Genomic DNA, 15,165 nt, shown 5'->3' on the forward strand with positions numbered 1-15,165 from the left:
AGTAGCTAGCTGAAAACTAACACAAGCCATGCTACCCTGCAGTCCGACTACAATGGACAGATCCTTAGCGAGAGCAAGTTGAGAGCCATCAGATCACTAAATAACATCCTGGGGCTGCAGACCGGCTGGAGCAGCATAGCCGGAGGGTTAGCAGCTGATGAGCTGCTGTAAGGCGAGCGCTGGATTCCTCCCACGTTACCCGCTCAAGTGTCAGCGGTGCCTGAGCCTGTAACCTCCCCCAGCCCCTCTGCTCAACCAGGTCTGAGTACCACTCCGCTCAAGCTTTGTGCTTGCGGACAGGAGTCGGATTAGAAACAAGCTTCACGCGTCGGATGAACCTGGCAAGGAAGATGACACCAGTGCGCTCTTTTGCATTGAAAATGAAGCCATGCTAATATTCTTGCACTGCAACCTGTGATATAGTGGCATACAAGGATCAAAGGCCCCAGAGAGCTTTAAAACAAAAAGACCCAATATATGCCTGTCATCTGCTGTCCATTACATAGTATATAATGTGCATGTCTTAAATACATTGATATCATGGCAGCTGTGCTAAGAAACTTTGATGTTCTTCAGGAAAAAATTAAAGAAATTTAAAACACGAAGAAAAAATACTATCATTCATTAACAAGCCTCGATACATCGCAACCCGAGTTTATCACAGCGAGAATAAAGGTTGCTCATTACACACATAATAGCAAAATACTACCGTTATTGCCATTCCATGAAACAGTTTGTTCAAATTTCACAAATGGCAGGAATAGAAATAGCTTAAGCTGAGGGGTGACAATTAACGTGTGAAGGAGCTTGCTGACCTTCCTTCCATTTTTCTTATCTTTCAAACTTTTGCCGTTCCTACAAAGACCTTCCATCTTTGTAGGAATAGACCCGACTTTTCAGTTTTCCTAGGACACCACATAACACTTGAATCACAATTCTTTCCTAGTCACTGCAACATTTCTACCTGAGCCCAAATAGAAACATGACAGAAATTACAACAGAATCAGGACAGTTTCAAAGTTAAATGGTAAATGTTATTACCAGCCTTAATTTCCCTGACACAGAAGCAGCTGCTGTATATGAAATCACAAACATTTAAAAAGCCAACATTGTGAGGGCTTGCACTGCTATAGTTATATTTTTTAGCAATAAAGTCTTTGTCCTGCAGTAAAGTTTATTATTCCGTAATAAGACTTACCATTTATTAATAACAGAAAAAACAAGTTAATAGCTTTATTTCACAATAGATTTAGCATAGCATACATCTTGGTCCATACTCGGTTAAGTGATCACGTGGCCGTTCAAGAGCAGTTGTTTGGGCCTTTGGGGGGTTTATTATCTTGGCTGCGATCCTACAGGCGCTCTTCCAACTGCTACAGACACACAAGATGTCCCAGCGATTTCAGCACACTGTGTGTCCCACAGGTCCTGCAGCTATGCCCAGGCCGCAGGCCAGAGGTGTCTGCAGCACGTCCACCCGGACCTGGGCTAGTTTTATCCTAGTGAGCTTGGCTGCAGTGACACTCTGAGAGTGGCCATGGGCAAGAGCATTTCACCGCGTCAACAGCAAAACAGCATGCTGGTACTGAATAATTTTTTGAACACGGGGACGGGAAAGGCTGTGGGGCTGTGGATGTCGGCACCTCTCTCTTTTTCCCCAGGGGCCCAGTCAGGCCGATCTTGCTGGCAGTGTGGGACCTGTCCCTTGGGGACTTCATCCCCGAGGAGAGGACACATGCAGACAGTAGTGCTGGGACACTGGGTCTTCTCTTTACTTTCCTGGGGCACAAGACTGCCTGTCTAGATGCAACTTCTGCCTCATCCAGTTCTCGCCTAGGACACAGACTGTCCCCAAATGCATGGCACCCCGATAGAGTATTTTGCTAGACAGGGTGGTTTTTGGTGGCAACAAGTGGGAGGAGATATCTATCTGTCCTCCTTCTCACCAGTACCCGCTCCCAAATTGATCTGATCTTGTTGTCTCTAGGGAAGTTCACCCCATGGTGAAAGCATGGTACAAGCTGAAAGCAGAGCCCTTCCCACCCCACTGATGAAGATCTATATCCCAGCACAAAAGCTTCCTTCTCCTGTTCCTCTCCCAGGACCCACCAACCTCGCTAGGCCCATAGACAGGACAGTTCTCCTCTAAACAGGAGCACGGAAGGGCCAGGCTGGGCCAGGCCTCAGCGGCACTGGATAGGACAAACGACTAATATCACAAATGACATGGTAACATCACCTCCCAGTAATGTGCTATCAGTTGGTATCAACCTCATTTAGATTCATGACACTACCAATGGTATTGATTTATCACCCCTCAAAACATGGATATTTAAGCTGCACAAGGTTTTCTATGATTCTAAGGGTTTTTTTGGCAGTTAAAGCTCCCATCCATGTGGCATACTAATTATTCTAAAACTAATTTAGGTATGTCTCTACCTGCTTCAGTCGTAACTCCAGCGATAGTTTAGGCATACCTTACCTCCCCAGAGCTAGTGAATTCTCTCTCCACCTTTTTGTGGTAAAAAACAGTTATCAAAACATTCAGCTTTTAAAGTCAGCTAACCTGCATGCTACCTTCCTCTAAATGTTGCAGACATTGTCATCTCTAGAAATTAACGTTAACCTCGGTGGGCCCAGGGTGCAAACACTGACCCAATTGGTATTTGCCTGTAAGGATCAGAATTTTTGATCTTTTTCAAAATCTGAAGTCAGTAGTGTGACAGGCCCTATAAAAAGCACTTCATCCGAAATTGCTGGCATTTTCTTCATTACTTTGCTTCTCTATAGTTAATCCGTACATTCGTATTTGAATTAAAACCTTACAGAGGAAGAAGGATTTAGGAATCTGGAAAACTGGATTTAAATCCAACTGGATTATTCATGGGGAAAAAAAATCCACATACTCAGGTGGCTTTACATAGGCCCTACATAAGTGAAATTAGGCACACAATTTAAGCAATCTGCAGTTCATATAAAAAGTCCAATTAAACGTGACCTAACTGTAAATAAATAACAGTGTCTAGATATTCTCATACCTTCAGTCTGAAAATCGGAAAGAATTCTGTAGACATTATTTAGGCTTCAAAACATCTCTAATACCTAGAGAAACCCCATTTTGCAGCTGTGCAAACTGTAACACAGCATGGTGAAGCGACACAAAATCAGCAACCCCCCCCCCCAAAAAAAAAAAAATCACATCATAAAAGAGGAGCTTTTAATACGGTCAATGTTAAAACAGGTTGGCACCTTCTGGCCTTTTGCAGCTTAGGATGAGTAGTTAATTGACAGGCAAGGGAACGCTAAGTCACACTTACCACACCTTTAGCACAATGCTAACCCTGTTAATGTTCTCCTCTCGTTCTGCTGTACCTTTGGTTAGCAGTTCTCCTCCACAGTAACAGACATGTCTGCATGCATGTTACAGCTTCTGTCCTGCAGATATTCACTACAAGCTGTAGCGCGTATTCCTAGGATACCAGTAATTACTCCAGGGTCAGCAAGACTTCCTCAGCTACCCCAGCTGACACGCTATCAGTAAATGCTCACGGAGCTGCGTCTTCACCTCCGAGCCAAGTCCTGGTCTCCCTAGCTCCACTGCAAGCCCATCCATCCTCATGGAATTGCAGCAGTGCGAGAGAGGCTCCCTTTATACGTTAGTGAGAAAACAAAAGCAAACACAATAGCTTGGCCAACACAGTAGCAACAACCTGAGTTAGTTGGTTTTTTTCCACAGACAAAATTCCCTGCCTGGCTGCTGGAGTCTCTCTGATTGCCAGCAGAGGACTTGGGAGGCGCTTTGCTGATAAGATCAAAGAGAGGCTTTCAGAGCTCCACACGCAGGATCTACCCACTGGAAGCTGAGCAGACGGTAGCTGACCTCAAAGCAATCTCAGCTGCAAACAGCTCAAACGAGCCTTACGGGGAGGCAGGCATTAGTTCGGGGTTAGTGTAAGCATTCCGCCGGTTACCTGCCCTTCTTTCTGGTCCAAATACAAGTGTAAATGAAGTAGCTGAGAGACCTAGCAAGGGAAAAAGAGAGCCAATGTGGCAACACACATAAAAGCTTTGAGAAGAAAGTCTATTCAAAGCATAAGTAACCAAGGTGAGACATGAGCATGACATCGGGTACTGCTGTACGGGGACTCACATACACATCAGTGATGATACTAGAAACTGGGAGAAGCAGCAGGGACACCTGGAGGTTACACCTTTGAATGTAGCTTCTCCCTTCCTCAGTTTTCCCAGTGAGATGGAGAAAACACTCCACAACCCCAGCCGATAGGGTGTTACCTAGCAAGTATGTTTAGAGTTAAGCACGTGATAAACACAAAGGGTTACCGCTCCACTCTTTGCACTTGATGGGTGCTTCCCATTGGAGAAACTCCTGGTGTCTGGCCACTTTTGTAATCCAGACTTAGGATCATTAAGAACGGAGTGGATTTACTACTAATTAAGGCACAGGATTAGGGGAGGGACATGTGACGGTTGGCAGTGCTCAGCAGCCATTTTCGTGCCAGGGACTGAGAGCTATTGTGAGAAGTAGGTTAACACTGGGGACCAGCTCCCAGCAATGAGTGGGAGTCTGCACGCAGAAACGTATCGCACTTGGCTGCAGGAAGGCCCTGCAGAGCGCCGAACCGATGACTTTACGCTCCGAGCACAGGCCTGAGGGAAGGGGGCAATTGCTTCTGCCATTCTCAAACTGTATGAACACAAACACCCTGTGAGAAATGCCCTTATGAGCAGGGCCTGCGTGCCGAGCAGGGAACAGCTACACAGTTCGGAGATGTCAGACACTACTAAAGATCCAAAGGGAAACCAGGTGACGTTAATGCAATGGTGGAAACCTAATTTCATCCACCCTTTTTGTTTGTGTAGTTCATTTCCTCTCCTGGGAACTGTCTGTTATTGTCTCTCCCAGTCGAGTCTCTCCACGTAGTTTTACTGTTTGGTTCTGCCTGTGCATTCACTGGCTGTTATCTGCTCCTCGGAGACATCACTGCAAGAGCCAACGGGAGGGAAAAACTAAAGCAGCTACCTGGGTTGTAGCTCTGAAACAGCATTCAGTTTTCATTAGTTTGGTAAAAATGGTTTCTAGAAGATGTCAGAATGAAAGATAAATCACACCATGACAGAGCAACAATCCATGAAATACTGTAATCGCTGGCATGCTACCATACATTTCAAGAAAACAATGAGTATTTTTATTTACTGGTATAATATAGCTCAGTCAAGTGATCATAATTTTGGATCCCAAATGGAGATCCCTTAAAGTAAGCTACTTTCAAACAGAAGGTACTTGGCACTTCTGAGATAACAGATCTCCAAAGGTTTCTCAAACAGAGTACTTTTAATCACTCCTGCTTTCTGAAACTCTTGGCCATACAGACCAGGGCATACATACAGTGCGATCATTACACATCCGATACTGAGCAGGCTGGACAGAATTGTCCTCTGATATGTTTGGTAGGCAAAGAAATAATCTGCCCCCGAGCAGTGGGATCTCATCATTAAGAGCAGCTTTATCCAGTCTCTTCAAGGAAAGGATCCTTTCTGCCTTCCTCTTTCCCAATTCAAGTAAAAGGACAGTTCTCCACTGTCACACCATGAAAGGCAGCATTTCCCACGTGACCTTGGACTCCAAACTCCCACAGTAAATAGGTCTCAATTCTCATGGAAAATTAGGGAGCTAAACATTTTTGACTTTCAGGCAATTGCACTGGCTATACCAACTAGATATCAGAAATGAAGAAACAGATGCTGTATGCCTACGGAGGGTGAAATCTAAACTATCATCAGCATTTCTTTCAATGCCCTAACTTAAAAAACAAAGGCACTGTGAGACATCCCAACAAATTTCTTGGGCCAAGGAAACCTAAACCAGTGGAGCTGCGAGCTGACATGGGTGGTGAGCCCAGAGGTGAACATGGAAGTGAGGTCGCTAGACCAGAGAGGTGGTTGTGAGCTGAAGCAGTTTAGGAGCTGCTGACGCTGCCCCTCCGGAGAGTTAAGGAGGTGGATGAGCATACCGAAATCCTCCCGCCTCCATTTGCACGCCTGGCCTTTTTAACAGATAACCAGAATGACTGTTAACTTTGGCAGCACCACAAGTCATATTTCCCCACGCATAAAAGGCTCCTGGACTATTTCTCAGACCTACTAGGCACAAATGGGCTTTTCATCGACACCAGTCGTGCGTGCCTGCTCCCTCCACCCCATTCATCATCTCCTGCCAAGGCACCGTGCCCACTGCCAGCGGCTCCCCTTTTCTGAAGATGGGCTGTACCAAGGGAGCACACAAGGGGCCACAGCACCAGCTGTTGGGCAAACAGTCCCTGTCCCACGCAAGGCAGAGGAAGATATCAGAAACATCTTGGTAGTGACCATCTGTTGGCTGTAGGATGTTTTCTGCAGCTCTCTCTTCAAACGGTTAAAGTGGCACTTTGGGGATGGTTAAATAGTTGGAAGAAATATTTGTCTGGGAGGAGAGGGCATTGACCTATTTGGCAGAAATAGTTTATCTAGGATGATGAACAAGGAAATGTGAGCAGGATCTAGGAAACCCAGGAGCTTGATGGAGAGGATCAGTGAGGGGGAGAGGCCAAAGAGCTGCAGAGACCAAAAAAACAGTGATGGGAGCATTGGGGAGACAGAGGGAGGGAATGGCAGGGCTGGGCAGGGTCTGGGAAAGGGAAGGAGGGAGTAGAAGAGCTGGGGATGTGGGACAGAGCAAGGAGGCAGGAAGCTCAGGGTGACAGACGGAGTGGTGGAGGATGAGGAGGCCAGAACAGCAAGTGCTGGAGCGTGGTGCCAGCGAGGAAGCACACACGGGTGTGTTGGAGGAGGCTGGCGGTGCTTCCCAGCAATTGGTGCCTCCCTCTCTGCAGCCACACGCTTGTCCTAGCCGCCGTTCACATTAGCAACCGGACTGGCAGGCCCAGGGCCCCGTCTGATGGCTCTGCTGCCTGGTCTGGACCTTGCACCCACCCCCTGTCAGAGCCCCACACCTGGGCCTCTAACAGCCTTGCTGCTGCTCCACTTCTTCTCCTAGAGCAGAAGAAAGGAGAGGTGCTTATTTCCCAAGGCTTTTTCTGCTTTTCCTCTCCTCCTCTGAGGGGAGCTGGAAAGAAGAAGGTGATCAGTGCTTAGGACCCCTCAGGAGCAGGAAGGGCTGAACTAGCTGGAACTAATTGAAAACATGCAAAGAACAGCAGGATTTACTGGCTGGTCATCTAATCCCACCATTTAGCACTGACCCACTTGAAGTCACAGCATGCGACAGGATGACCAAGCAGGGAGGACAGGATTACAGAGGCCCAAATGAGATTAGGCTCCTGGGAAGGGAACATAGGCTGCTGGGGGCATGGAAAGGAGCCGTGCTGAGTACCTAGCAGGGGTAATAAAACCAGATGTCTGACACTCTGTCTCCACTTGGAGAGCATCAAAAATAGACTCTCCTGAGAGAGAGAAAACACCCAAGCTAGCCAGCTGGGCAGGCCCAGGGTACTTGGGACACTGACAGCTCCTCAGCCTGTAAAATGATTTGGCACAGGTTTGTGCCAGTGTTAGCACAACTGTGGCTTCAAAACAAAACACAACAGGGGAGGGGAGCAGGAGGAAGGGGACAGGAAAGAGAAGCCTGTGCTTGGCTAGCTAAAAATACAGGCTATTTAAAACAGAAAGGGGAAACGGCCAGGGGATCGGAGATAACGAAGGTGCGTGTGTCTGTGCTCAGCTTGCAGCATCTTGGCCTGTGATAAATACATAAGTAGCGTCACGGAGAAACCCCAACCCGAGAGCCAGCCTCGTTGTGCCGAGTGATCTAGACACAAAATAAAGACATGGGCTTTGCCCAAAGATCTTATCGCCAAAGGCAAAAGACTATGATGGATCCAGACCACTGTGGGAGCACAAGATCAGTTACAACTTGGAGAACTGGGAGAGGACAGGGCTACGCACAGTGGGAGACATGTCTCCAAGTACAAGAGCCTTCAGATTGAAGCTCATTTCTGAAAACAGGTCTGTGAGGAGCACACTCTCAGCCCAGCATCTTGCTGGCTATTTGCCAGCAGAAGATGCTGATTTGCAAAGTCTGGGGGTCCATTTCTTAATAACAAAGCACCTTTTCCTCACCCATTAATCCAAGTGAAGTCAGACAGATCCTCACTTCCTTTTGCTGGTAAAAGCCATGTTTTCCATGGGAGCTGTAGGTGCTCAATACTCCTGAATATATGGTCACTTCTACAGGCTCCAATTTTAACCTGACCAGTTAAAGACTGTAACCCAATGAACCTGTTCAGGGCTCACTTTCTCATCTACACTCAATGCTTATCATATGCTAGCTAGATACCTTTAAACCTTGGCATTCAGAAAGCCAGAATAAGCCCTACAAAGAGTGCTCTCCTCCTGCCCCCACAAAGCAGTCTTGCTCGGCATCTGTCAGCTCAAAGTGTTTTCCAGATAATTAGTCATTTAAACTTCTCTCATGTGGGATAATCTAGCCCTGTCATACCTCTTTCTCAAGTAGCATGTAAGGGTGTTGACAAACATTTAACAGCAGTTGAAAAGTGGGGCAACAAAAGCTGTTATTACCACCCCTACCTGCCTGTATCACCCTTCTCTTGGAAATGGCTCCCTCTGCAGCAAGGACAGCTAAATGGGCACAATGTCCACACCGGACCCATCACACTTCACATCCTGGGATACTGGAGTAATCCCAGCTCAGCACTTCTGTACCGCAACACATCAGGCTGTGAATCTCAGCCATTCAACTCTCTCTCTGCCAAAAAGATGGCAAATTCAGTTAGAGAAGGGGAGAGCCAGAAACCACTTCAACCATTCCTGACTAATACACCATGAAGGGTGCAAATGTATTAAGGGTGAGGTCCTGTGAGCAGCAGATCTCATCCGATGGCTCCCCACTACCAGAAGAGATCTCGCTTTGCTTTCCTCTGGTCATACTGCTCACCATGCAGTTCTGCCCCTTCCCTTGTGCTGGCTCAGGCACTGCTGAAACACATTTGTGAGCTCTTTTACTCACTAAGAAAAATAGTATTCCCTTCCTTTCTCTTTCTGGGTCTCCAAAATGGTGTACAGGAAACACTCCTCTGGTTCATTACAGGTAGTGCTGTTTTAAGCGCTGTCTCTAAGGTTAGGCCTGCAGATGCGCCACACAACAGTACTACAGAAGTCACAGCATGGATTGCTTTCTTCCAGCACTGAATGGGGAGCTTCGTTAACTCAAGCAACACAGTATCTTCCTTGTACCCTGAAGACTCTCCTTTCTTCTGCCCCGCTTCCTGCTGTCACTGGACCTGGATTTCAAGGGAGCGGGATTCTTAAGAAACATACTGGAAAGCAGAACGGTAGGAAGAACAGTGGTGCTAACTGTTCATTCGGGCTAAAGAGCTGATAAAGACACTGTTCCAGTCCTGAGATGAACAAGTGGGTACTGTGGGTTGGGGCCACTGTTGGGTTTCCCATATTCTGGGGCTACCCAAGCAGGAATCAGAATTTCTTCAGGATTTATGCACAGTTTCTCCCTGCATCCTACAAATGGCTCTAGCGCAGAGAGCCTGCGGTGCATTGTAGGAAGGCGTTCGGAGCAAAGGGAGTGCTGCAAACAGGCATTCCCAAAGCCTAACTTATGACCGTGGTGCGACTTCTTCATGCTTCCAGAGCAGCAGCGAAAGCCTCAGTGTCGCAGAGGTATCACAAATGCTGAGACTTTGGGGACATAACACACAGCTTTGCCTTAGCTCCACATCTATCCCAGATTTCACTTCAGATTTGGGTTAGCCAGCAGTCCCTGGGTTAGCAGAGCCTCCCCACTGAAAAAGCAACAGTTCAAGAGCAGAGTTTGAACTGCCCATGGTCTGAGCCAGGCCTGAGAGCCACAGGGAAAGGGAGGAAATTCTTCACTTCTCTTCAGAACATGACACAGGTCTTTCATCCCACCTTTGCATGGCACATCCCAGGGACTCCCCACTTCCATAATATCTTCCATTCAACATGCTTTATAGACCTTAACATATTTGGCCACCTAAGGATGTATTACTCAGTTTTACAGAGGCTAAGGCCAGGAGAGATTAAATGATGTGCCTGAGGTCATAAAAGAAGCATGTGGCAGAGCAAAATCAATTCTTTAAATTCCCATTCATATGTCTTTCCTAATACCAGCACCCATCTTGCCCATATGCTCCTACTATCCTTTTGCAAAAGACACTGTATTTGCACGAAAGCCTTATCTTCTCTACCAGTTTTGCCCTGCAAAGCACAAGAGCGTGGTCACTAAGCACATCTACCCTCAATCATGGTAATCCATTGTCCGGGAGCAGGACCACAGAGCGCAGTTATCAAGCGCATGCAGCTTTTATGCAAACAAAGAACAGAGATACCAGCTATTTTTTGGTTCTGTCTGTAAGCCAGGAACAGAGTACAGGATATACCTCCTCACATGAGACCATCCCTCCAACATCTAGTCATTCTCCAAAAGCAACTAATGCCATTTCCCATTCACTTGTATATACATGTGCCTCCAGTAAAGTATACACCAGGTATGTGTTAACCTTGCAGCTGAACTTCTAACCTCCAGGAACTTCTCCAGATCCCATCTGCTTTCTGTCAGTACCCAAATTAGAGGTCACCAGAGCCTCAGGAGTTCTCAACAATTCAGCACAGCTATAACAAGCTGCAGTACAGATGGCCTTTCTCTTCACCTCAGGTGCTGCTGATCAAAAAAACACGCCTCAGCCAGGGCGTTAACTGTGTTCACCTAACGTTAGTCAGCATCCTTCATGGGACATATACACAGGATACATAGGATATATAAATTTCAACAGAGGTCTGAGGCAGACCCTAGCCTTAATCCAGCATTTACCATCTCAAAGAGTTCACTTCCCACCACATTTACTGCCTTCTACACAGTATTCATCCCAAGAGGCACCTGTGTGGCTGATGAATGGGAGATTGGGAGGCAAGATCAAAAGCAGTGAGAGAATCTTTACCCCCATTCTCTCCCCCTCCACACTGTGGCTGCTGTTGGCGATGGATGCAGACCAGATGCTAATGTCACCCTGCTGACCCACACCGTTACCTTGGAAGCCGCCATGACGGCTGCTGTGGCCGCGACGTTCAGCCCTCGCTTCCCGAAGTGCACAAGGGCATCGTAGCTCCGATCTTTTGCCTGGACGAGGCAGTCATCAATCTCCTGTCATGGCAGACAAAACAAAACAAAACAAAAAAAAAAAAGCACAAGAGGGACAAGTTCAGAGTGCTCCCAGCCTCACTCTCTTGGCAGAGTCAGGTCATCTCTCATGGAGACAGACACCTCCCTCCATTTCCCCAATTTGACTGGAGAGAAGTTCCTAGCCAACGTTTGCAAGAAGAAAAGTTTGGTGAGGAGCAGTAACTTCCATTGCAGCCTTGAGGAGTTCTTTATTCTATAAATGGATGACTGGGTCCCCAGCATGAGGATACGCCTGCACAGTGCAACACCACAAAGAGGTCCTGGAAGCAATATAGCCACATCCACCTGGGCAGAACGGACCAAGATACATCAAGAGCCATTTGTAATCTGTGGGGTCTAAAGACAAATTAGATCTTTTCCCTAGTTTAAAAAAAAAATGCAGCATGGTTCTGCGCAGCTGCAGTTCTACTGGCCTGGGTCCAGGATTGGTGGTCTCAGAAGTATCTGAGATATCTTTGCATAGTACCACAGTGTTTGGCTTCAACATGCCCATGGGATTGGTAGGTCCTGTGGTGCTGGACTCAGATGCTGCTCAGTAAACAGTGAAATGGTTATGAAAGTCCCTGCCCTCACCCTCTCTCTCCCAAGACACAGGGGCTTGGATGATAATGGATGACAGAGACTTCCAGAGCTCAGCTATTGGGTATGCTGGGTTAGCAGTGACTGGAAGCTGCAAGAAGCTGCTGGCTGTTTAGCGATTCCTTTCCTCTTCCTAATGGGTGACAGGTGGCACCCCAAAATGCACAAGCACCACTTGTGAGGAGCCTAAGCAGAAGTTCCCAGGAAGTAGAGAGACAGGAGACTAATCCCCACTGTCCTTCTGGAACAAGACTGAGACACAACTGTTCATTCACTGTCTATGGCTAAACAGAAATCTTTCACTTCCACAGCTGCCACTGTGGGAAACAGTTATTTGCTTCTTAACAGTTTGCATGTTGATACTTGGCTAATAGCTGTTCTTGGCCCATGCGTTCAGAAGAGCCAAATGGATCTGCCTGACAATGTCCCATTCACAGCCACTGCAGTCCCCGAGGCAGGCAAACGATCCAGGCTGCAATGTTCCCTCTGAAGTGAACAGCGAGACATTTCTCAAACCAGGACTTCAACATGCTTCACAAGTTTTATGTTAGGCGCTATAACTCTCCCAGCCAGGCAAGTGCTTCCTAAGCCCCTTTCACAGACAGGATAGACTAGTCTCATAGCTGCACAACACGTATTATGTAGAGCTGGGTACAAAGTTAAGAAGTCCTGGCTGCCAGACCCTGTTGCTCTGATCATATCCAGCCACAACACAGCACTTCAGCTATATTCAACAAGTATGTGCAAAGCCACTCAGGAGGTATTTTTACTCTCCTCCCTCCTAAATTCTCAAGTGCACAGAGATGAGCTAATACGTGTCAGTGAGCTGAACAGATGCCAGTATTTAAAAACACAACAGCCACAGACAAAGAACAAAAACACCAACAAAAAAGAGATGGTAAAATGGCAGAGGAAGAGAATCAGCAACTCCCAGTCCTTCAATGAAAATGAGTGATACAGAGACTGGAGCAAACACACTGTAGATCTGCTTCACCCAGAGAGAGCCTGGGCACCTGTGATTACCTTTTCTTTTGAAGACAGTGTTGGGTGAACAAATTTTCTGTACAGGAGGCTGGAGCCTTTTGTGTATGGAGAGAGCAGCCAAGCTACAAAAGCTATTTTGAGTTCATAGTAGAATGGAAACCTAGAAGAAAAAGAGCTGTTAATGCCCACTCCCAAAGTAACCACTGTTCTGATTAGGGATGCTCAGCACAGGAGGGGACTGGCCAGTTCTTAGCTTAGGGCAGGTTTTACTTACCAGAGAATCCAAGGATCAACACACATTTAGTCACCTTTGCACGCATCTCAGCTAGACATGTGGGTAAATCTTCCCTTTACTCAGGTATTAGGGCCATTAGTTAATGGGCTGGAAGAGACCCTGCTGCGTGATAAGAGGAGCTGTCTCCACGCAGAGAGCACAGATGCTGCCTTCATAGCATCCCCAGTCATTGGGAGGCAGCAAAAACCAGCCCAGGAAATGAGTGCTCCAGCAATTTATTTATGCACCTTTCATCCCTCTGTCTTTCTGCATTTAAGATAACATTTATCTGACTAAAACTGAAATACAAGGGCCCTTTGCTGTCCAAGCAACATGCAGTATAAAGGTGCATATCCAAAAGGCAGCTTTCAGGTAGTGTGGCAAAATAAGCAGGGCACTAACTCTAACTAGGAAAGGAACATGCTCCCATTATCACAACAGGTCAGGGACTTCTCGAGATTAGATTATTTAGACCCCTTCTGGAGGACAAAGCCTAAGCACAGTGCTGGTACCCTTTGGAGGCAGGGGTGAGGGAGACCCTGTGATGGTTGCACACCAGCCCAGCTGGACCATGCTAACGCAGCCCTGTCACTGAGCCAGATAGGCCATACAGCAGCCAGGTCTGACCCAGTGGGTCTCTGTGGCTCTGCTCTGAGCATGGATTTGCTAGTTTGGGCTTCTATTCGACCAAGGATCCCTACAGCATACTCTGTTTCACAGGCTGGACAAGCCCTCTGCCATTCCTCCAGAGACCCATGCAAAACCTCCTCCAAACAACAAAGTCCCAGATGATCACAGTGGAGGTAGGTCTGGGTGCAGACTAGATAAAGAGACAATAACGCCCATTATCTCCTTTTGCACCAGATTTGACATGGTGCCAATACCCCTGATTCCCTTTTTTTGGAGGACTTGCTACAGGTACTCAGTGCTGTGCAGGGACAGGCTTTAGGTGAGGGACAGGCACTACAGTTAAAACCCATTGACCCGAACCTGAAACCTACTGATCTCACCAGTTTCCACTAGCTTGGAAGAGGCCTTACTAAAAGGGCAACCAACATTTCCAGACTTGAGCATCTAAATTTAAGGCTCTGAATCTGATTATTGGGCATTTTTGTGCTCTGATCCTGACAAATGTTACCAAGAAACCTTTGGCTGGCACCAGTGAGCCCCCATCAGCACAGATTGTCATTGTCCTCCATCAACCATCAACTCAGTCTACCCAGGAAAGGACCTGGGAAACATCTCAGGAACAACAACAACCCATGCAGCAGCCTAGAGACAAAGCCTGTGCTGCAGCGCTCTTTCTGCCTGATTCACAGATTCTGTGTATTTATTGCAGGACACAATTAGGTAAGCCCAGATCTGTGCCTGAAGCTAAAGCTACTGTTTTTTCTGTGATGATTTCTGGAAGCATCCAACTCGGTTATCAGCTGCGCCTCTGACAGAGTCCTATTTCCTACAGGCAGGGGACAGAGCCTCCTGTAATGATTTCTCAATAATCTCTGAGCTGTTTCATCCTCTTCCTTCCTTTTCATATGACAACACTAAGAAAGGAAGCACAGATCCTCCAGACAAAATACTTCTATGCTCCTGAAGCTGTTCAGTCTGTGTTCAGAAGGCAATGCACCCCTGTACCCCTCTTTTCCTTATAAACATTTTCATTTTCTTTCCATCTCATTCCAAAGACCCTCTCCCATCTGATGCTCACCAGCAAAGAAAGATATCCGTGAACGTCTCTGCTGTTGTGAAGAGCGCGAATATGATCCAGTACATCATCCATTTGACCTGACAAAAGAAAGCAGTAGTTGTATCATTTTTCCAGAGGGTCTCAAACCATCTCTTAAAGGCACAAATGCAGAGGGATCCCTCACAGAAGAGAGGGTCATTTTTTTCCCCCATATATTTATAATTACTAAGGACTTGAATATGATGCCAGGGCTTCTCCCACCTCAGCACGAAAGACTCATCAGATTTCCATGCAAGCCATTGGGAAGGAAGAATTTGGCCCTTCGGATTGGTCTCACAAAAAGGCAGAACATTCTGACTTGCTGATCCCATAGAGGAAGCTCCACTGGCC

General features: G+C 46.9%; 1 protein-coding gene across 1 annotated transcript in view; it reads right to left on the reverse strand.

The window, feature by feature from the left end:
* Window positions 1-15,165, reverse strand: part of REEP1 (receptor accessory protein 1) — a 69,902-nt gene that overhangs the window by 25,740 nt on the left and 28,997 nt on the right. Inside the window, exons 3-5 of the mRNA XM_067298363.1 lie at window positions 14,797-14,873; window positions 12,854-12,974; window positions 11,099-11,212 (exon numbers count right to left, since the gene is read on the reverse strand). Of these exons, the coding sequence (XP_067154464.1) occupies window positions 11,099-11,212; window positions 12,854-12,974; window positions 14,797-14,873 (312 nt within the window). The remainder of the gene's footprint in view (window positions 1-11,098; window positions 11,213-12,853; window positions 12,975-14,796; window positions 14,874-15,165) is intronic.

This window comes from Apteryx mantelli, chromosome 5 (genome assembly GCF_036417845.1).
Source record: "Apteryx mantelli isolate bAptMan1 chromosome 5, bAptMan1.hap1, whole genome shotgun sequence".
In the NCBI taxonomy this organism is placed as follows: Eukaryota; Metazoa; Chordata; class Aves; order Apterygiformes; family Apterygidae; genus Apteryx; species Apteryx mantelli.